This window comes from Coptis chinensis, chromosome 2 (assembly GCF_015680905.1).
Source record: "Coptis chinensis isolate HL-2020 chromosome 2, ASM1568090v1, whole genome shotgun sequence".
In the NCBI taxonomy this organism is placed as follows: Eukaryota; Viridiplantae; Streptophyta; class Magnoliopsida; order Ranunculales; family Ranunculaceae; genus Coptis; species Coptis chinensis.
The window spans coordinates 80,966,780-80,988,789 of record NC_141457.1 but is presented as its reverse complement, the minus strand read 5'-3'; the positions used below and the strand labels follow the sequence as shown (position 1 = coordinate 80,988,789).

At 37.2% G+C, this 22,010-nt stretch overlaps 1 protein-coding gene across 3 annotated transcripts; it reads right to left on the bottom strand.

The window, feature by feature from the left end:
• Positions 1–824: 824 nt before the first annotated feature.
• LOC147518194 (uncharacterized) lies at positions 825–4,781 on the bottom strand. Of its 3 annotated transcripts, XM_086590104.1 has the most exons (7): positions 4,642–4,781; positions 4,411–4,495; positions 4,138–4,212; positions 3,621–4,024; positions 2,528–3,063; positions 1,936–2,002; positions 825–1,589 (listed from the first exon to the last, which is right to left on the bottom strand). In XM_086590104.1, the coding sequence occupies exons 4-7, from the start codon at positions 4,006–4,008 to the stop codon at positions 1,123–1,125; spliced, it is 1,458 nt and encodes a 485-aa protein (XP_086446230.1). In that variant the 5' UTR covers positions 4,009–4,024; positions 4,138–4,212; positions 4,411–4,495; positions 4,642–4,781; the 3' UTR covers positions 825–1,122. The 3 variants fall into 3 exon arrangements, with proteins under 3 accessions (XP_086446230.1, XP_086446228.1, XP_086446229.1); XM_086590102.1 differs by lacking the exon at positions 4,138–4,212; XM_086590103.1 differs by lacking the exons at positions 4,138–4,212; positions 4,642–4,781 and having other exon boundaries at positions 4,411–4,549.
• Positions 4,782–22,010: the final 17,229 nt, after the last annotated feature.

Genomic DNA, 22,010 nt, shown 5'->3' with positions numbered 1-22,010 from the left:
AGGGTCCTTCAATTATGGTTGGTTCTGATTTAACCTTTTGTCCAATGTGTGCAACCCCAATAATATAATATAGAATCTTCTTCTTAACTGAGAATACTGACCTTAAAGGATCACTGAAATGTCAAGAGAAAAAGAAAAAAAGATGATGAAGAATGAGACCCTTATCCTGTGAATAAGAATGTCCTTTTAGGTAGACCTTCGAAAATGCAAAACTGCTCAGGTCCAACTATTTTCCTCCACGGCTCCACTTCCTTTTACATGAGAGAACTTTACCACAAATTACACGTGAGCATCAATTCTCCTTTCGGTGTTTTGGTCTATTATGCGGGCTCTTTTACTTGGGGTGCTTTTAGTGTCTTGTTGTAGTTGAGAAACTGAGATTTTTGACAAATCTTATTACAAGAATTCCTGATATACTCTTACAATGGTTTGATCATTTAATTTTATTTACTTTTTCTTCCGTATGGATTGAATTCCCATTTCATCATAGAATTTTTTTGAGAGCGTGGTTCGCCATGTTCGTGAAAAAAATCTAAGCCACTGGGAACGACACTAAGCTACCATGTAGTTAGGCCAAGTACTAATAAAGTGGAATACCTGCATCCACTAAGTGAGCGAGTTGACTCGACAATGTCCCCCCTCTGTATACATACCGCATACCTTTTTGGGGTAACATGTTGGTCTGTATCTCAACTTGCAAGAGACGACATGAACATGTTGGTAAAGGCCAGTGCGGCAGTCTGCTCTCTAAAATATAAAGCGAAGGTTTTTTATACCTTTGGAAGCTAAAAAGGGTACATTTTCTACCTATATAAACTTGTAACTAAAAGTTTCAAACACACAAATCCTTAAACTCTTAGAGGTGGTTACATGATGCTGGCGTAGATGAAGTAATTACTTCTACACTAATTCTAACATTACGGTTGTCTCAGTAATGGGGAAAGAGTTTGTTCCACACTCTCTAAGAATTAGGTCCAACAAGGCAACAAGAAGTAACATCCTTTGTTCTCTCTATGAACCTGAGGCCCATTTACAACAAAATTTCTGCTCTTCTTCCCAACTTTAGGGCAAGGCTTAACGATATTATACACTAAAGCAAAATTCTGCATTAAAACTTTGAAGTTAATCATCAGCATGAAATCCAAAGTGCTCTTTTAGAACTCTTTTAGGAGTTCTTCCAAATCCTTTGGCAACTTCCTCCATGTCCTTCAGTTTCACCACCTCTTCCTTTATCTGATTCACTCTGCTTAATATATTGTTGAGAAGGGCATCAACATCAGCGTCCGAGGTTGATGATGTGCGTTTAGCTAGTTCAGATCTATCTGTGTCAAGCTGCTGGTACAACCGGATGATGGAATCTTTTTGGGCATTAAGCTTTTGTTCGGCCATTCTATATTCGAATTCCTGAGATCTTCTAAGATCCTGAAGTACTTGCTCAATCTGTTCTTTGAGTTTTGCAGATTCTATCTGATGGTCTGAAGTTATATACACTGGTTGGTGTGAAGTCAGTTGCGAGTTGATTAGATTCAGGGATTGACCATGTTTATCTTCCAGTGACATGGTCCCTTTGTTCCCCAGACGCATTGCTCCTGTGTTGAGAAATAGAATATCGAGATTTTACAATTAATTATTTGACAAATCTGCCAGAGTCCTACTAACACAATTTTCTCGTCTGTATTATTTATCAGAACTAATAGCATGGAACTTTTAAGACATGAGTTAAACAAGAGAAGTGTTTCACATGCAAAAAGGGTTTCGCCAATAACACCTATGACAAAACATTCAGTCCAGTTAACTCCACAACAGCTCGGCAAACATCTAATGATTCACATGGGATTTGTAAGAGCATGAAATTCAATGGTGATAAGCAGCCGTGTGTCATTCACAAAAACAATTTTAAAACGGGATGCAATTCAAAAGTAAACTAAGACAGACCTGCAGAAATGGCCGAGGTGTCATCTTCCACGTTCCAGATATCTTTCAGATGAATTCCACTATTAAGCTGATACAGAATTCAGAGAAGTGACTACAGATAGAAAACTCAAAGAGAAAATATTTATATGAATGTACTATAGCTATCCACCCATTCAAAGTGCACTAAAAGTAATATCAAGTCTCCACTTTTAACTTTGAAATTGCTAAACACAAATTCCAGGTCGTTGATATAAAAGCCACGTCAAAGTACTTCTTGAAAGAGTTGAAGATAGTGAAAACAACTTGCTTTATTTTTTATTTTCTTTTTCTTTTTCTTTTTTTTTTAACACCTTGCTTTACTGAATTGCTTGATCTCTACTAAACTCCCCAGTAAGTGCGAGCACATATTATCTCTTAGTCTCCAATTCTTCAGTCGGTTAATGTGGGATTAGAGAAAATTGTATATATGTAAGAATATCTTTCGTTCAATGTCATTCCCAGGACTTCAGACTTGATAACAAGAACTACTTAATAATAAGTTAATAACTACAATTGTTTGTGTATCTAGCTTTAAGTAAACAAAAAATAATTTGAGTTCATAGAGAAATTTTACCTTTGTCAGTGCCAACTCAAAATGGTTACGCAATCTCTTTGCTCTTTCTCGCTCTGAGCCATGCACAATGCACAGTCCCAGCTTTAGAACCTTCTCGATGTCATGTCGAGAGTCAAGAGATTCACAGGTCTTTAAAATCCTTGAAACATGTGAAAAAAGATCGGTCCTCTGATCACAGCGTCTACAATAATATTCTACATCCAATCCGATGCTTCCTCCAACTGTCCCAGCCATGTATGAACGAAGAGCACAGTCAATGTGAGCTGCATGCCCACAAATATAGTTCTCGCCAACATTTTCTGAGCACCTTATAAAACTATAACCTCCATAAGCCCAATCAATACTCCTGGAACAAAGAATACAACAACAATCACGACAGAAACCAGATTCGCTGCAGCAGATATCGCAATCCATGGCTAGTAAAGAGTTGCTCCTTGCTTCTAGATCAGGATTGCACATTCTATTCTGAGCCTTACAAGTCATACCAATATCTGATTCAGACCCAGAAAGTTCAGGCGCAATTTCTTTATATAAATCTGCATACCCGATATATAGAAATGATACCAATGGTTAAATCCAAATCACATACTTATATTAAAAGTTTAAAACGCAAGCAGTTAAAGATAATGTGAAAATAGTTTACAAGTAAGAAACGCTTTAAGAATCAATCAACTACTGAAGTTAATAATACTAGAGTAAAACCGGAGCAGAAGACTTCAGATGATTAGGTATGAACTACTCAACGATTATACAAATCAAGTACTGATCTCATGCATAATATGGCCTTAAAACTGGTAAAAACAAAAACGAGTAAAAAAAGGAACATCCAGTCACCCACACTTGCACACAAATTAGAATGACTAGTTGAAACTCGGAAGCAGTGGCACCAAGGACAATGATGGGTTCAATTGTCTGCTCACGGGGTGTACTCACTTAAACATGGGTCTAAGTTGAGCCTGAACCAGAACGTTTACCCAGGGACAGGATAAATATTTGATATCATACATGCTAAACACTAGAAACATAGTTGGTATGATATGAAATTATGAATATGCTATGATAATAGCATGAGAAGTATAAACTTAAAGCGGACCTTTTCCCTCCCGGTGATCTTTGGAAGGCACCTTCCAACTAAAAGAAGCAAAGAAGGCATCGTGATTTGCATTTGGGAACTCTTTTTTAACAAACTCTCTGATTGACTGCAAGCTCGCAAAAAACTGTTTCCTCCCAGTGAGAGACTTCTGAATACGGCGTGGAGGATAAAGATACCTATCCACCATGAAACCAGCAGTGTTTTTTCTCCTTCCTACCCTCCAACCCCATACATCGCCAGGATTAGGCCAATCAATGGGAGCATATGGCAAACCTTCACCTGATGCATTATCTGGCACCGGCTTGAGAACAAGACCATTTTCTTTCAAACCAGCCACAGAACCACTACTTCCATCAAGAATTTCATGCCTGTGAGATTGGTCTTCCATCGATAGAACTTGTTACCTACAGAAGAAGCAGTTCTAGTTATTTCACAACTTCTTAGAGAATGCAAATTGCCACTGCATTTCCAACTGCTTGAAACAAAAGTACTACAGTCCTACACAATACAATCTCACATTACTGGTGTCCATAAGCAGTCAGTAGAAGCATCTAATTTTAGCATTTGGGCTTGCAGGGTTTTAGCTCTTTTCCTAATTTTAAACAGACAAAACTGGATTAAAATAATTTTATTGTTAAGGAAATGCAATATTTATATTATAAATATTCTTCTTATAACATTTGATTAGGAAAGTGTGATCTTCAATCCAAATTAAAACCTTAAAACCCATTTTTAATTCTAAAATTTCTAATAAAGAAAAAGGAAATGATAGAGTGGGAAAAAAAATCACCTGTCCTGGTTTAGAAAGTCAGCTGGAAAATGATTTCAATTCCAATCTTCTCAAATTACCAAAAAAATAAGAATGAATCTCTCACCTGCAAATGAAGAAAAAAAAAAGTCATATCAAGAAGGCAATTCTTGAAAAAGAACAAAATTAAAAAAAAACAAAAAGGTTCATTTTCCAAATGCCCAAGTTTTTTTTTTTTTTTTTTTTTAATTTTAACTTCAGATAGTGGCTGACTTGTGAACTTCAGACGGGATGTTGGATTCCAAAAGAAAGAAGGAAATTCCAAATGCCCAAAGATAGAAACAATCACTTGAGAGAGAGAGAGAGGTTATATATTGGCTGATGGTATTGACAAACAGTGAAGTCTGTAAAATGTTTGGTGGAACAGTTAGTTATTTACCGTTACTTTAGGCGGCCCAACTCAGACGCAGTTAGTTGGGATAATAGATGGGCTAAAACATAGTATCTTGGGCTTTTGATTTGAGGAGTTCAAGTCTAAAATTTAATTGTAGAAACCAAATCAAACAAAAATGAATTAAGAGCATTCCCAATGCAAGTTAATATTTTTCACCTCTTATCACCTCCATCTCCACGTAGACAGTATTACTCTCTCTTATTACCGTTTTGGTGAAAAGCAAGATGAAGCTGTCCAATGCAAAGGTGAAAAATAATCTCGGACGGGATGTTGGATTCCGTCTGGAGGCTTTTTGATTAAGACGGAATGTAACATCCCGTATGGTATTTTATCTGAAGTTAAAAAAAAACTAAAAAAAATCGAAAAAACACGTGAGACGGAATGAAACATTCCGTCCGAAAAAAAAAATTGATTTTTTTTTTTTTTTTTAAAACACACGAGACGGAATCCAACATCCCGTCTGAAGTTCACAAGTCAGCCACTATCTCGGTTGAAGGTTTTACCCTGGTAATGACTTGGAAAAATAGTCACTCTCGTTTTCACCTCTGCATTGGGCACTGGATTTGAACAAAAAGGAGGTGAACATTTTCACATTCCCTTCTTTTTCACCTGCATTGGGAATGCTCTAATATTGTTTTAGGTGAGAGTGGACACCCAAAATGGGACATGGGGAAGAAGGGATTGTAGTTGGAGAAAATTTCAATGGACAAAATAAATAAATAAAAAAAAATTGAGTGGAAGATTCAACGGAAGAGACAAATATGTGAGTAGAGTGGAAGAAGATGGATATTTGGGAGAAGAAAAGGAGCACAAACATTACCGCGCACCAAGACAAAATGATGGACCTCCTTACGGTCGGTCAGACAAAGTGTTCATATTGTTCAAGAAGGGTAACAAACCGTAGGGTTGAGTTTGACAAAACCTTCCGAGTTTCCCAACGACTCTCCTACTATATATGTAAAATTTGTCCTATGTGTATAAAAAGTAGGGTTTTATGCTAAAACAAATCAAGAAATATGATTTTGAAAACATAAATAAGGAACCATTCATGTCCTGCCTATTTAGTTCCCTTGCCTCTTCTTACTAAAAAAATGTGCTTGATCTAAAAGGTTAGGATTCGAGAGAAATCCACATCTGACCATGATATTAGAGCTTTGGTTATTAGGGCATCTCCAATGGGGGGCACACAAACTCCTGTATGATATATTCAAGAAAAATATACACCCTGAGTAGTTTCCAATGTGGCAAAATGAGCGAAGTGTATTTTAAAGGACGGACATTTGTCAGACTGATGTTTGAGAGATTAATAGATTAAACGTCACTTTAAGTAACATCCCACTTTTGTTATGTTTCTTGAAGAAACGTTCCGCTTCTATTTTAAAAGGCACATCACTTTGAATAACGTGTCACTTGTTTTGCAAAAGAAAAAACACAGAAACAGTCCAGTAGACCGAAACTCTCCTCCTTCTTCCTCTCAACTCCATTTTTCTTTTCCAATGCCTCCTCGCAAACGTTCTTTTGGTGGTAGAGAGCTCTGCGAAGAAGAATCAACAACATCTAGTGTAAGAAACTTAGGGCAAGAAGACGAATTTGTCGCTCAAACACCGGATGAAAACATGCACACTTGAACCCATTGTTTTTCCACCATTTATCAATCCACAACAACATCCACCATTGATTCGAAGCCCAGAAACGCATGTATCAAAGAGAGTGCTTGAAAACCAAGTAAGTTTTAGTATATTTTTATTTAAGATTTACATGATTAGAAATCGTTTGTTTAAATGTCTATAAGCAAACTTTGATGTTTGAATTCCTAATCGTATACTATTTTAATTAATGAACTTTTTTTTTAAGTAATGACTAATCACAGGGTGTAACTCCTTGGTTGATTCGTTGTTCTTGGGAATCAGTTAAAAGATTTTGGAAAGCTCTTCAGAGTAGAAAGGAGCCGGGGTTTATACGAATTTGTGATGCCATATTGGCGACTCCGTTTGGTGGTATCATAGACGTGCCATATTTGAAAAATGACAAGGCACTAACGTACACCTTGGTTGAGCGTTGGTGGAATTCCACACATAGCTTCCACTTTCCTTAGGGAGAGGCCACCATCACCCCATTAGATTTCTCCATGCTTACGGGGTTGAGTATATGGAGAGGAAGACTGTTCCAATCTAACCACAGTTATGGGACTTTTGAAACGGCGCAACAACTATTTTCTGGAAAAGAATTTAAAGACGATGATCCGGCTAAGGCATTGAGGTTGACTCCATCTAATTGGACAGTGCCGATAAAAGAACTATACATACCTTCGTCAAAAATAGCCATCATAAAAAATAGGCTTATCAACAAAATACAATCTCCTTAGATGGTTCTTACAATATAATCGATCGCGGTGAACATAGTTTCTCCCCATTACACTACCACCACGCTTTGAAGTCTCTTCTCCCTTCTCAACAATTTCTTGATTAGTGGTATCATAGGACCAACTATATTTTCCACTTTTGGACGAAACATATCATTAACCAAAATTTCCATTTCTTCATCTTCGGAAGAACTACTAGATGAAGAAGATAAATTGTTCCAAAAAAGAGATTGGTTGAAACCAATTTTATCTTCTCTTGACATTGTTGAAATGCTAAAATTGTTGATCTATGAAGAGAATGAAGTCTAACTTATATAATTTGGAAGGTGGAGACTAGGGTTGTCAACGGGTCGGACCTGAATAGGACACACCTAGGTCCAGTCCCGACCCAAATCATATTTGATATTTTGAGTCCAAGCCTGACCTAGGTCCTATTGGGTAAGTTCGGATTCGGGCCAGGCCTAGGTCCGTTAGCAATACATGAGAACTGTTATTTTTACTCTTGTGTGGCAAACACAATACTAACCAATATGGCTTCCAATTTTCTATGTCAACTTTCAGTAAATATAATAGATATATTAATAATATTAAATATAAAACATATAAACTATTATAGATTTCGGGCCGGGCCATTATCGGATCGGACATAGGTATGTCCAGACCTGACCCAATAATCTTATCGGGCTAAATTTAAAGTCTAAGTCCTTATCTTATCAGTTCGGATTCAATCGGGCTTCGGGCTTGTCCCGGCCCATTGACAGCTCTAATGGAGACAACGAATTTTGTAGAGATTGCTACGTGTCAAGAAACCGCATGCTAATGAGAAATGATATATTTATCTTGTGTTTAAGTGACAGTAATAATTTGTTTTAATATAGACACTTAAACTATAATAGATTTTGTAGTGGCATGAGGACATATATTATGGTATTATTTAAAAACAATTAATATCAACGTTATCTTGCTTAAGTTTAATCTCTGTACATTCTTGTGTAGGTTCTAAGTTAATAACCAACGTTATTTGTTCGTATAACTTACTTTACTTTCGAATCTCGAGATAAGATTCTTTTGAGATATGTTTAACTGTAACGCCTGTATTTATAATATGTATTTATTTATTAATTATTTTTTTTTTAAAATTTATTGGATTGGATTTGGGATATGTGGGCTTGATTTCTGGGCCCGAGTCTGTGCTGGTTTAGGTTTCAAACCCAGGTATATATATTCATATTTTTCCAGAGAATAGGTTTGGATAAAAATAAAATAAAATTGAGGCGGAGAAAAAACAACTCGCTTGCTAGAGAGTTGGAGCGCAACGATTCGGACTATGAGGGATTCGTGGAGCTTTTAATTAATGTGAGTAGATTAGTTTTTCTATTTCACGTCTAATTTTACTGTTCAAGGTTTACACTCATGTTTTCTGCTCATTCTTCTGTCATTATTATTCGTCATGTCGTTGTTAAAACTTGTTAAACTGTCGTTGTTAAAACTCGGAAATTGAAATTGAACTGTTGAAGCTTTATGGGCCCGTTAATGGCGGCGCGAGCCCAAACAAACATTTGTATTGTATATTGTTTGAAACTGTTATACTGTTGTTGTGTGGGTTGATTTCTAATTGGTGGTAGTGGGGGTTGATCGGGTTATGGTGCTGTTGAAATGTATGATTGTTGGTAGATAAAAAAATATTGGTTTTTGGTTTGAACTGTTGATGTTGTTGAGTAATCAAACGAGTAATCCATTGAAACAAATCGGTGGGTAAATTGTGGGGTTGGGTAAACTGTTGGTGGTATGGGAAGATTGTTGGTTTGATGTTTTGGTGATGTCGGGGGCTGTTGGAGCTTGAAAGGGCATTAATGGCAGCCCAGAGAAATCGCCAAGTAGATTAGATTAGGCGAACTCTTATTGTTATGATTTGAATTGGTTGGTTTGATGTGGGTTGTTGATGGTTGTTTGGGTGCTGGAGAGTGTGTGGTTGAAACTTTGAACAAGCACATTAATGGAGGTCGAAAATTTCCAGATCTAGTTTAGAGAGAGTGGATGGAGTTAAGGGTTTTAGTTTTACCTTTTATTAAAGTCATAGGGTTTTTCAATAGGATCAAAACCGATGTGATGAGGAAGGGAGAAGTGGTGGCCGGAAATTTGGGCTGGTGGTGGAGGAGAGGTTGCTGGAGCTGGTGAGGAAGACGATCGGTTGGGCTTGGGCTTTGGGCCAAAGTCTTTAGCTTTTGTTCTTTGGGCCTTAGATTGTTTTGTTTGGGCCAGTTTGGTTTAAAGTTTTTGGGCCGGTTTCAGTTTAAATTCTTTGGGTCGAACCCATTTGTGTTTTAGGCCAGTTTCAGTTTCATTTTTTAGCTTTGTTTGGTTTGGGACAGTTTAGTTTAAGTTTTTTTTGGGCCAGTTTCTAATTTGGTTTTAGGCCGGTCCATATAACTTAATATAGATCCAAATGGAGTCTTTACATATTTAGACTTTTGGGTTTTGGTTTTGGTTTTGGGCTTTGATTGTGGACTTTTGACTATTTAATTGTGCTACGTTTTATGTTGTAAATTGTATGGACAAATCAAATGCTAAAATGGTGTGGAAGCCTGCATAAATTGGTTCGTCATTATCTAAGAAAGATTTGGCGTTAATATTGTGCAATTTTTGACACGTGACGAGATAGAAATCTTAGGAGACATAATATTCCTAAAACGCTATAAAAATGTTATGCGGTACGTTTGGAGAAATTGTGATATTATGTGGTATGTGAAAATTGTTGTTCTGTTAACTAAGATGATATGTTAATATATATCTATTAAATGCGATATCTTTGAGAAATAGATGTAAACGCTCCATCATCATTTCTGTGAGATGCTACTATGAGATAATATAATATTTGTGAATATTTCCCAAGGGATTGTGACTTAGTGTAATAATATATTGGCACGTGAAAGAATGAAAGTTGTTATGAGAGGTTTTGAGATATTTCTAAATATTGTGGTTTAGTGCAATAATGTATTTGGCATGCACGTGATAAAGTGAAATGGTTATGAAATATAAATGTATGACACCTGAATAAATTACGTAACGAAAATCCTAGAACCTAGCTACCACAACTCATATGATTTGGCCATTGTGATGGGCGTGTGTAATTTGATTGGCCCTTCTGGCGTTTCAGTGAATCTGAATGGCCCTTCTGGCGTAGACGAATAGTGGCTTGATTATTCCGTTTGCAAAATTAGAACGAGATGCGCGATATTTTATGCCGAATAGTGGCAATACCCACATAATGACGGGCGTGTGAGGGTTACCTGGTATGCGATATCCCGCTTAGGGTAACTACGCACGGAGTGGTGCATTATGTGAGGGGAGGCATGTGGATGTACATGTTCGACGTTGGGAAGCGATTGTAGTAGCCATGGAAACTAGGTAAAATATAGAGACGACGTGATTATAGAGACACTTGAAGAAACTCCAAACAATAATTGTGATGATATAACAAAGTGTACGTTAAAGCTCTAATAAATGATTTATTGTAATTTATGTTGCGTTCATAATGGTTTGCAGAAGGGTGGGTTGAATTGATTATTGATGCAGGTGTGACCCACTTTGTGATTAGGCTTACACTCGTGTAAGTATAGAGTAAATTTTAGTTTTGTTCTTCTATTATTAGATACAGTTGATTTAGTATGGTTGGAAGCTAAGGCGCCTCATTGGAGGAACTACCTGCCTTAATTATTGTAATTAAGAATGTTGTATTCGTTGTTAGAAGTTGAGCGCCTCGGTGGAGGAACTAACTGCCTTATGGATTGTGTATATATATGTATAAGTATATTTTGTATTTTAGGGCTACTCATACCATCATTTTTATAATGCTAACTCGATTTGCATGTTTGCTTATCGGGTGTGTTCATAAAATGAACATAGTTGATAAGTCTTGACAGAATTAGTGTTGAAGAAGGTTGATTGCTGCTTGTGGTTCGCGTAGCGTCTCATTTCAGGATATGTTTGTTTTCCCTTGAGGTGTAATAGATTTTCAGTTGATACAATGTTTTTGTATTTTCAGTTGTAATTATAATTAAAGAGTTGTTGAAAAGAAATTTGTAACTAAATCATATTTGAGAATTTTTGTAATGAAGAGGACTTTTGTTTATTTAAAATTTTTATCGGTTTAAAATTATTGGAATAGTTAAATGGATAATGGGTTTTTGGAAGTTGAGAGTGCATCACACCTCGAAAATCGAAGAGTCGGGAACAAATATTGTTTTTTCCGATTTTGTCGAAATTCGGGGTGTGACAGCTCTCCTCCACCACCAGCCACCACCATCGGCCCTCCAAAACAACTAGTTGGCTCGACCTAAGCCCAACCAAAACAAACTTTCTCACCTACTGACTGACCGAGAGTACTGAATCATTCTCTCAGTCATCTCTCCCAACCATTCCTCCTCCACTGATCAGCCACCATCAACCACCCACCACACTCCAAACCTAACCAAAAATAATCCCCATCAAAACCCCTACAACTTTAACAAAAGCAAAAACCTCAATTCATTAAATCAATACTCTTCATCAAAACCAGATCTGGATCTCGACGCCATTAATAACTTCTACAAGCTTCGACAGCCCCCACCCAATCCAGCATTCAATCACCCCACTATCACCCATCATAATCCAACTAAAACAACAACATAACCCACCAAAACAAACAACATAATAAAGGCAGTACGATTCATGGGGCTCGCGCCTCCAGAGTTCGTGCCGTTCCAACAGTTTCAATAATTTCAGTAATTAAGAACAACAAACAATATATAATAGTAACCAGTTTAACAATTTGGCAAGTTTAACACTTCAGCGCGATAAGAAAAATATCGAAAGAAGAATAAGGGCAGCACAAAGAAACTAAGCGGAAAACTCGGCAGTAAATGTTTTTATTCGTAGACGTAAAACTCATTTCGATGAAAAAGAAAAACATAACTACTCACCTGTATCGCGAAAAAATATCTAGAAAATTACGCGAGAAAACCAATCCCAAACTAGCTAGAAGACGCACGATCTGCCCTGTCTCCGCTCTTCTTTGTTTTAGGTTGTTTAGTTTTTAAAAACTTATTTTTCTGAAAACCCTTCATTTTTGATAAATTCTTCCATTCTAAAGAATTTATATTCTACTTAACATTTTTGAAACTTCCTATTTTACCAACTATCTCTATTCCTAATTATAGAATATTCTTCTATACTATGAGTACTATATTTATTATATAACATATATTAATATATCTTTTGAAAACTTTCCAAATATTAAAAATCTCTACACAACATTCAAAATTTAAAATACTTGTTTTCCCTCTTTTCTTTTTCTATCAAAAAGTCAAGCCCACATTTAATAGCCCGTTGACAAAGAATTAGATATCAAATTCCGAAATGCTGAATATTGTTACGAAATAATGTAGAAATAATTTGGGGTCTTACATCAAGAACTGAATATACAATGAAAAAAACAAACATACCGATTGTTCACTGAGATGATTGGTATAAGGTTATGGTTGTATCCAGATTACGGGTTCTGCTGTACAAAGAGAGATGATCGTGTGTTCAATTGGCACATAAAACTTTCAAATTGCAAGTTTTGCGAGAGGAAGACACGGAGAGAGGTTTCTGACGCGAGGGCTTGCAATTTTGTAGAGTGACAATACAGAAAAATGGGTTGCATATTGCTGTTTCACGTTAGTTTCTAGATTACCAAGTGTTGTTTCACGTTAATGCAATATTGCATAGTCTCCCCTTCAAATTTAGACTCCTCTGAGATACGCTGGGAGCAAGCTTTTGAAATACTTGTAACACCATTGTTGTGATTAGTTTTGATCCATTATCTGATGAAAGGTTTTCCACCGATGAAAGTATAATCATTTACAATAACTAGTAAATGTGATATGATAAAGTAAATGTGTAGTCAATTGAATCAATGAGTCAGTTTGTCATTTCATTTTTAGCTTACTTTCTGCTTCAAAAAAGAAAGAAAAAAGGAATAGTCAATTTGAATAGTAAATTCGTTAGCAAAATTGGACGGAATGAGATAGAAAAGAGACTGAGGTACTAAATTGAAAGTTCGGGGTACTAATAGGCAAGAAAAAAAGTACAGGTACCATTTAGGAAAAAAAAATGAAAGTACGTGGTACTAAATAGTCATAAACTCTACTACAACGACTAACATGTGTCACGTATCTCATTCCATAAAGTTACACGTCTCCAAAAAGGCAGAGAAAAGGTGCTAAAGTGGAATGCATGAGATGTGTGCACATAAGACTCAATAACAAAAACAAAAACATGGGTTGCCTCCCATGAGCGCTACAGTTAACGTCTCTAGCAGACGAATGCTTCACATACCAAATTCGTGGATTAGCATTATCATATGAATGCATGCAATGTCATGCAGATAATCAAATATTCCAAGCTTAAGCAAAAGATCATGTGATGATAAATATAAACACTGCTACCCCCAAATTTATGCAAAACAATATTTAAACATACTATCACCTAATAAGTTATGCAAAAACAATATTTTTTTTTTGCTTAAAGGTAATTGATTAAAAGAATAAAATGAAAAGGTACAAAGGAAAAGAATAAGTAGAGTAAAAGTTGCCTAGTGTGAGTACCATCATATGTGTACCCACCTATTACAGCCCAAAATTAGTTAGAGAAACGAAAGTAGGTAGTGAACTAGTTCTCCAGGTTTCTCATGAAAGGAGGTCTTGTGCCCCACCATTTACTTTCCCCCCTTTGTAATGCTGCTCCATGCCTCGAACAACTGTCCGCTCCTAAGTTAGTTTCTCGCCATGTTGCAGTTACATTAATCCATGTGGCTTTCTCCTTCAGCTGCCTCCATTTAGCTCTAACTTTCCAATGTAATGTGTCCTCTTGAAAGGCTTTAACCACTGAGGAAGAATCTGATTCAACCCTAATGTATTTCCAGTCCAAGTCCAATGCTCTCTAAATTCCTTCAACAACTGCCACAGTTTCTGCCATATAGTTAGTTGCAATACCCAACCCCCCTGCTGCTGCCCCCAAGAAATCTCCTTTGTAGTCCCTTAGAACTATGCCCCATCCCGCCATACCTGGATTTCCCCTTGAGCTCCCGTCTGCATTCACTTTAAGAATCACCGGGGTTGGGGGAAGCCAGTAGCATTCAATAATTTGGGGGGCTCTTCTCATTTTATGTGGAAGATTGAAGCTGTGCAAAGCTTTCATGTCCATTGATAAGCACCCAAAAGTGTATTATGAAACCCCATTGAGACATATAAATTTGGTTAATTATGTGTTTAATAATCATGAAATAAATATGTTTTCATACTTTTGCAGGTATTTGCAGTAAACATGGAAATATTGGTTAAACCTGAAATAAAGCACGAGGAACGGCGATATACTGAATTCTCCCAAATCCACACGAAGCATCAAACTTCCAAAGCTCCTACCTCTCGAACCGGGGACTCGAATGCGACACGAGAGATGCTTTCGGACAATCGTATGATGAACTCTACGATAGGCGGAAAATTGTAACTCGCCCAAAAAATACCGGACCGCCATCGGATCGCATTATGGACCCATCGCGGGGGGCCACAAGATTGGATGAGTCATCAATCATGGAGCATGTCAAGACAAAGATAACAAATTATTGGTGCAAAATTGACACCTTGCATGTAATAAATTAGATTAGGTGTTAATAGTGAAAAAAAGGCAAGGTGTCACTTTGTTTTAATGTGGTAGATAAAAATGAATCAATGTGGTTTGATAATTCACGTGGGAGGAAATGAGATTTCTCTCAAATGGAGAAGAAATTAGACAAATGTGGGGACACTCCATTTACTCCCTTGACTTATTTTCCTCACATGACATTATTTTAGTTCCTTAGTGAAAATGAGAAGTTAGTTTTAGTTTTTATGAAAAAAAAGCTTGTAATAGTTTTAATGGAGGAACACTTGTTCTTCTAGAAAATAATAGAAGTGAGTTTGGTTGTTCATCTTTTTCTTCTCTCTCTCTCTCTCTCTTTTGTGTTTTTCTTAGTTCATAAATCTTTGTCCCAAGGATCATGAGCTAACTTCCCTTTTGGGGAGTTAATCCAACTCATGTGAGGGTAAACAAATTGTTGTTGGTTTGATAGGTTTAGGAAGAACAACTAACTCTACATCCTATCCCAAAATGGTAGTTGGTGTAGAGTTTAGTTAGGAATCAAGCAATGAGCTTAGAGATAAGTCATTGTTTGGTTTCACTTGCTAGCATGTATGAGCTCTTTAGTGAGCCATGCATGTTAGGGATCAAGTCTATTTTTCCATTAGGGACTTGTCTATGAGTCTAGGAAGAATCAAAACCTTTTTCAAATCAACACTAATGATAGTTTCACATGAGGAGGATTAACTCTCCACCTTCTCTTTCAAATCTTTATTTCGGTATTAAGTGCATGTTTTCAAACTTTAATGTCTTTCTTAATGTTTATGTAGGAAAGAAAAATCTAGCATTTATATTATGACCTTACTCCTTAGTTTCCCTTAATTGTAAATTCCAATTTGTAGTTGTTCTAAGCTTTAGTTTAGTTCGAATCTTTATTCCAACTCTACGAAAGGAAGATCGTGAGTAAGGAACCTTGATTGCTTTTGCACCAATTTAGAGAGTTCAAAACTCTAAGTAGTGTTCTCCAAGCATATATCAAATGGCGCCGCTGTTGTTCTAAAGCCATAGAACTTGTGCTAAAGATCGGAAGTTGCATCAAGGGGGAACCCCCATTCTCTTCCTTCCTTTCCTTTTCGTTCGTTTACGTTTTTTTGTTTTTTTTTCGTATTTTTGCCTTGAAATATACCTGTAATCTAAAAAAAAATTTGTTCCACTTCCAGGTACCAAAAGTTAGGACTGGGAAAGATAAATACAGGCGATTATAAGACTTCTGAGAAAATTTGAAAGTATTCTGAATTATTGGACAAAGCGTCTTGTGGGTGTAGAGTCACGCGGCTTGAGTCGCGATCCAGCGTCCATGGGTGAATTTCTCGATTTGTTGCTCTGTTCAACCACCAAAGATCTCCTCGATCTACATTGATCCATTTCCAGGCCTAAATATCTGGCCTTGTACCTGAAAATATCGATAATCCTTTGGGATTAATCGCGTTGACGAATTGAAACGTTTGTTTCAAGGGCGAAAACGTGGGAAGCTACAGGTTCCAATTTTCAGTATTATTGTATTTTTTTTTTATTATTATTATGTTTTTCTGCATGTATGCCATGTATATAGTATTAGGAAAAATTTATGGATTATTATTTAAGCTTTAGCCTCGAATTATGCATGAATCAAGTTTGTATACCGGTAAATATTTATATAAGATTACTCGGACATGATTTGCATATGAATGTATATTTACATATTAATGGTACTGTTTTGCATGGGTATATGTCTTTCTACGTATAAATGTTGCTTGTTCAATGTTTGATATTTTCTCACGATATCGCATTACCGTATTGTCTAATAAGTCGATTTTGTCAAGAAAGAGGAGAACATTCCAACGAGGGTTAAAATCTGAGTTGGGTAAGTTGTTTCTAAACCCTACGGGATAAAGCTGCTCTCTATAGGACATTCACAATCTCAATGAGTATTGTCGAAATCGATTTATTATGCAATACAAGAGTTGTATTTTAGTTTAGGTATAATACTTTGCATATTTAGTTTTGTCATCTCTCCTGCGTATGTATACTGTATTCGTATGCTAATGTATTTAGATACGTATGAGTGATTCAAATTCGCCTGTTACTGTTGATATATATTTACGTAATATCGATTTACAAATTAGCGTACATATACGTATTACTGATGTATATTTGCCTGTACGTATGGAAATATTTATCGATGACACAAGCTTGCCTATTCGTATAGCTATACGTATGAGTAGAGTACCTTCACATGCTACTGCACCTAGTATTGTATGAGTAGATCGTATTTGTATGTTTGTATTTTAAACCTTGCATAAATCTTTAAAAAATAATAATAATAAATAAATAAAAAAAATTAAATTAAATTAAATTAAAATTAATTTAATACCACATTTGCATAAATTTTAATTCCATAAATCTTAATCATATTCCAATGGTGTCTAGGAAACTTGAAAGATTGAGGTTACTTAATTAGAACCGTGCTTGCACGGAAATCCTCCCTCATATCTCTCTTTGCGACCGACTGGTTGTTGGTTTATGCACACGTATTCCTAGCTTCCTCGCTACGTTAGCGCAAAGCTTAGGCATATGTTGTTCAACCCTAATGCTTAAGATAATAATAAAATTCGAGTCCTCATAATTTCTTACGTAAGTTAGATTTAATTTTATGCTTGCATGAGATTAAGGTCCGGGTTCCACTAAAGAAATTGAACATACCTATCGTCGAAAAAAAATACGATAAGCAATTGCGTAAGTTCTCACATAAAAATTATTCTTCTTACGCTAATTACCTTCATCACAATCCTTCGCCGCCATCAACTTACGTCATTATGGCCGACGATCCTACACCAGAGAGAAGCCCTCTCGGACTTCTATACTGCATTACAGGAAGGACCTTCTTCTTGCATCAAACTTGAGGACATTGTCGGTGATTTTCGTATCCCACAAAACGTTTTCAGTTTGTTACCAATATATCATGGTTTAGAGCACGAAAAACCGTACAATCATCTTCGTAGACTTCAACAAGTGGCAACAACATTTCATCATCCAGTGATCTCTAAGGAACAACTCTTGCTTCGATTTGTTTCCATTCACTTTAGCGGAAAAAGCGTCAATCTGGCTAGCAGGACAACAATCACAATCCATAGACACATGGAATAAACTAGTTTAAGCTTTTATGCTTCAGTTTTACATTCAGAAGAAAACAACTGAAATGCTTCAGAAAATTCAATTCTTCCGTCAAAATCCTCATGAATCCTTTACGGAAGCATGGAGTCGCTTTTATCGATCTTACGTTAGAATGTCCTCACCACCAACTAGAAAAAGTTGTCCTTGTTCGTTCATTCTTTAATGGTGCATGCGATCATAAAAAGAAACTCTTGATATAATGAGCGGAGGTTGCTTCATGGACAAAGGAGCTTGAAGCTTATACTTTTCTTGAAAAACAAGCGAAAAAAGGTACACACTGGGGTAACACTGAGTCGTCTAGATCATCAAAGGATACTGTTACAAAAGCCACATCTATTTTTGAGGTAAAACCCGATCCTGAAATAAAAAATTTGATAGAATCCCTAACTAAAAAAGTAGATGCCCTTGCAGTTCAAGTAAACGATCAACTACCAAAACCAGTCATGAACGTTGACACCACTCCTTGTGTCCTTTGTCTTAGTCCTGATCATCCTGATGCATATTGTCCCTTGTTATATGCTTCCCCTACTCAACAAGCGGAGGAGGCATGTGCATTCAACATTCCCAATGCACCGTGGAGACAACATCTGAATTCGGCGGCGGCGTCAAAATAACCAACAAATGGGGGCTCCTCCTGGTTTCGCTAATCAACCTATTCGACCTACCAATAATTTTATTCCATACCGCCAAGGAAATAATCAACAATACCAACAAGGTCAATTTCAAAATAATTCTAATGCTAATTATCAGACCAACCGCGCGACCTTGTTCCAAATTTAATCCAAATCCCAACTATAATCAACAACTTCTAAGCAATAATCGAGAACTACTACATTTGCACAACTGCGCCAACCATTACGGATAGGACAAATGAGACGTTCTTGGCTTACATGAACCAACAAATCCCAAATTTTAGCGTCTATCCAACAATCACTTCAAAGAATTGGCGCAAGAAAAGAGTCGAAGGCGTGTTTCATGCACAAGCGGTTCCAAACCCTAAACCAACAAACACACCTTTGGTGACCAATGCCCCGGTACAAGCACCCCCAACCAAGGTGAGGTGCATGCAATCACTACTCTACGATCCGGAAAACCGCCGACAATCGGATCATTATGCGGATGATCAACCAAAGGAAAAAGGGTTCCAAGGAATCTAGTTCTAATAATAAACCTACGGAAGATTCCCCGATACAACAAAGTCAACACCTCGAATGTAGGAAACAAGCAAGTAGACCCTTTGCCAAATTCATACTAAGGCACCGCTTTTCCGCGACGCTTTGGCAAAGAATAAACCCGATGACAATTTTCTTTGAAATTCGGAGACTTTTCAAAATTTAACAATCAACTTACCTTTTCTCGATGCCTTAAAACTATTACCAAAACATGCAAAATTTCTGAAAGATATGTGCACCACAAAAGGAGAACTAATGTTCCTCAACAAAGCGTTCCTCATTTGAGCGGTTTCCCTCCATCATAGAACACAATGGTATAGTAAAATACAAGGACCCGGTAGACAAGCGGTTCCATGCACCTTAGGTGACAAATACCGCGGCTATCAAGGCTTATTAGACCTAGGAGCTAGTGTGAACTTACTTCCATATTATTTATTTAAACAACTAGGACTTCATGAGCTCAAACCTACCACCATGACTCTACGGTTAGCCGATCGTTCCATAAAGTATCCAAAAGAAATTGTGGAAAACGTCCTTGTAAAAGTCCAAGATTTCTTCTATCCTGTAGACTTTGTTATTTTGGATACAGAAGTTGAATGTGATTCCATTCCTATCATCTTAGGACGTCCGTTCCTCGCCAATCGCTAATGCTCTTATTAAGCGTAGAGATGGTTCCATGACCATGTCCTTCGGAAATCTTTTCGGTCGAGGTGAATGTGTTCAAGTTGATGAAACAACTTCGAGCGACATTGATGGTGAGGTCAGCGGGGTTGACAGCATTCGCAAAGAGTATTTCACAAACTCTTTTCACGAAGATGAAGTGTACCAATTTCTTTCCTTTAGCTTAAATCGAGTTTGAGGGCGATGATTACACACAAGAAGTAAATGAGTTATTAGAGTCGATTACCATTATTTGACCCTACAACGGTGATGTCAAGTAACTTGGATGATCATCAATCTATTTACTACATGGATGATGACCTTCCTCAAGAATCTTTAATACCCACTCCGCCACCCCTGAATTAAAACCACTTCCTTCGAATTAAAATACGCATGCATGACTTGATGTCGATGGTCGCCACCCGCTTATTATTTCTTCACAATTAACCGACGATCGAAGCTCGTTTAATTAATGTCATTCAACAACATCGTTCGCTATTGGATGGTCCCTTGATGACATTAAAGGCATTGAACCTAATGTGTGCACCCATCGCGATACACGGAAGAAAATGCTAAGACGTCGCGTGAACCACGCCGTCGCTTTAAACCCTACCATGAAAGGCGTGGTCCGAGGAAGTGTTAAAATTACTAGATGCGGTATTATTTTACCCTATCTCGATAGTGTTTGGGTGAGTCCCGTACCGCGGTTCCAAAGAAATCTGGCATTACGGTTTGTGCGAAATGATAAAGATGAATGCATTTCCGCCGTATCGATAAAATGGCGAATATGCATTGACTATCGCAAACTTAATGCCGCCACTCGTAAGGATCACTTTCCACTTCCATTCATCGATCAAATGCTTCGAGCGTTTAGCCGGTCATGCCTATTCTGCGCTTTGATGGTTATTCGGGTTATTTTCGGATAGTCATCGACCCTGGCGATCAAGAAAAGACAACGTTCACCTGTCCATTTGGTACATTTGCATATAGACGAATGCCTTTTGGCCTTTGCAATGCACCTGGTACTTTCCAACGCTGCATGCTTCATATTTTCAGTGATATGGTTAAACGGTTTATGGAGGTATTCATGGACGACTTCTCAATTTATGGAGATTCTTTCGATAGCTGTCTATCAAATCTTGAAAAAGTCTTTACACGTTGTGAAGAGAAAAACCTTGTTCTTAATTGGGAAAAATGCCATTTCATGGTTACTAAAGGAATAGTTTTAGGACATATCGTTTCAAAGGACGGAATCGAAGTCGACAAAGCTAAGATAGAAAAAATTGCTTCACTTCCTATACCAAAAACAGTTCGGGACATTCGCGCATTCTTAGGACACGCAGGTTTCTATAGGAGATTTATTCAAGATTTCTCAAAGGTTGCTAGACCTTTAACCAATCTCCTACTTAAAGATGCCGCTTTTGATTTCAGGCCAGTTGCAAACAAGCCTTTGAGGTATTAAAACCGCTTTAACTACCGCTCCCATAATTCAACCACCGATTGGTCTAAACCTTTTGAATTAATGTGTGACGGCGACTATGCTATTGAGCTGTATCTAGGGCAACACCCGAAGATAAGCCGGTTGTCATTTATTATCGCGAGTAAAACCCTTAATGAAGCTCAACGTAACTATACCACCACCGAGAAAGAGTTTCGCCGTTGTATATCGTTAGATAAGTTTAGTCCTTACCTAGTGGGTTCTCCAACTATTGTCTACATCGACCATGCGGCACGCCGTTATCCGTTAGCGAAAAAGATGCAAAACAAAGGTTGATCCGATGGATTCTCCTTTTGCAAGAGTTTACTCTCGAAATTAGAGATAAAAAAGGTAGCGAAAATGTGGTTGCGCACCATTTATCAAGACTTGTCATTGATGTTGATATCGATACCGAACCTATCGTGATTCCTTTCCGGATGAACACTTGTATTTCTATTTTTCGTCCCCTTGGTACGTAGACATAGTAAATTACTTAGTTACCGAGGAATTTCCTTTATCTTGGTCTTATAATGACCGGAAAAAGTTTTTATCCATCGTGAAATTCTATTTCGGGATGATCCCTACCTTTTCAAGTATTGTTCGGACCAACTAATTCGGCCGTTGCATTTCGACCGGGAACACAACGATGTGTTATCCTTACGCCAT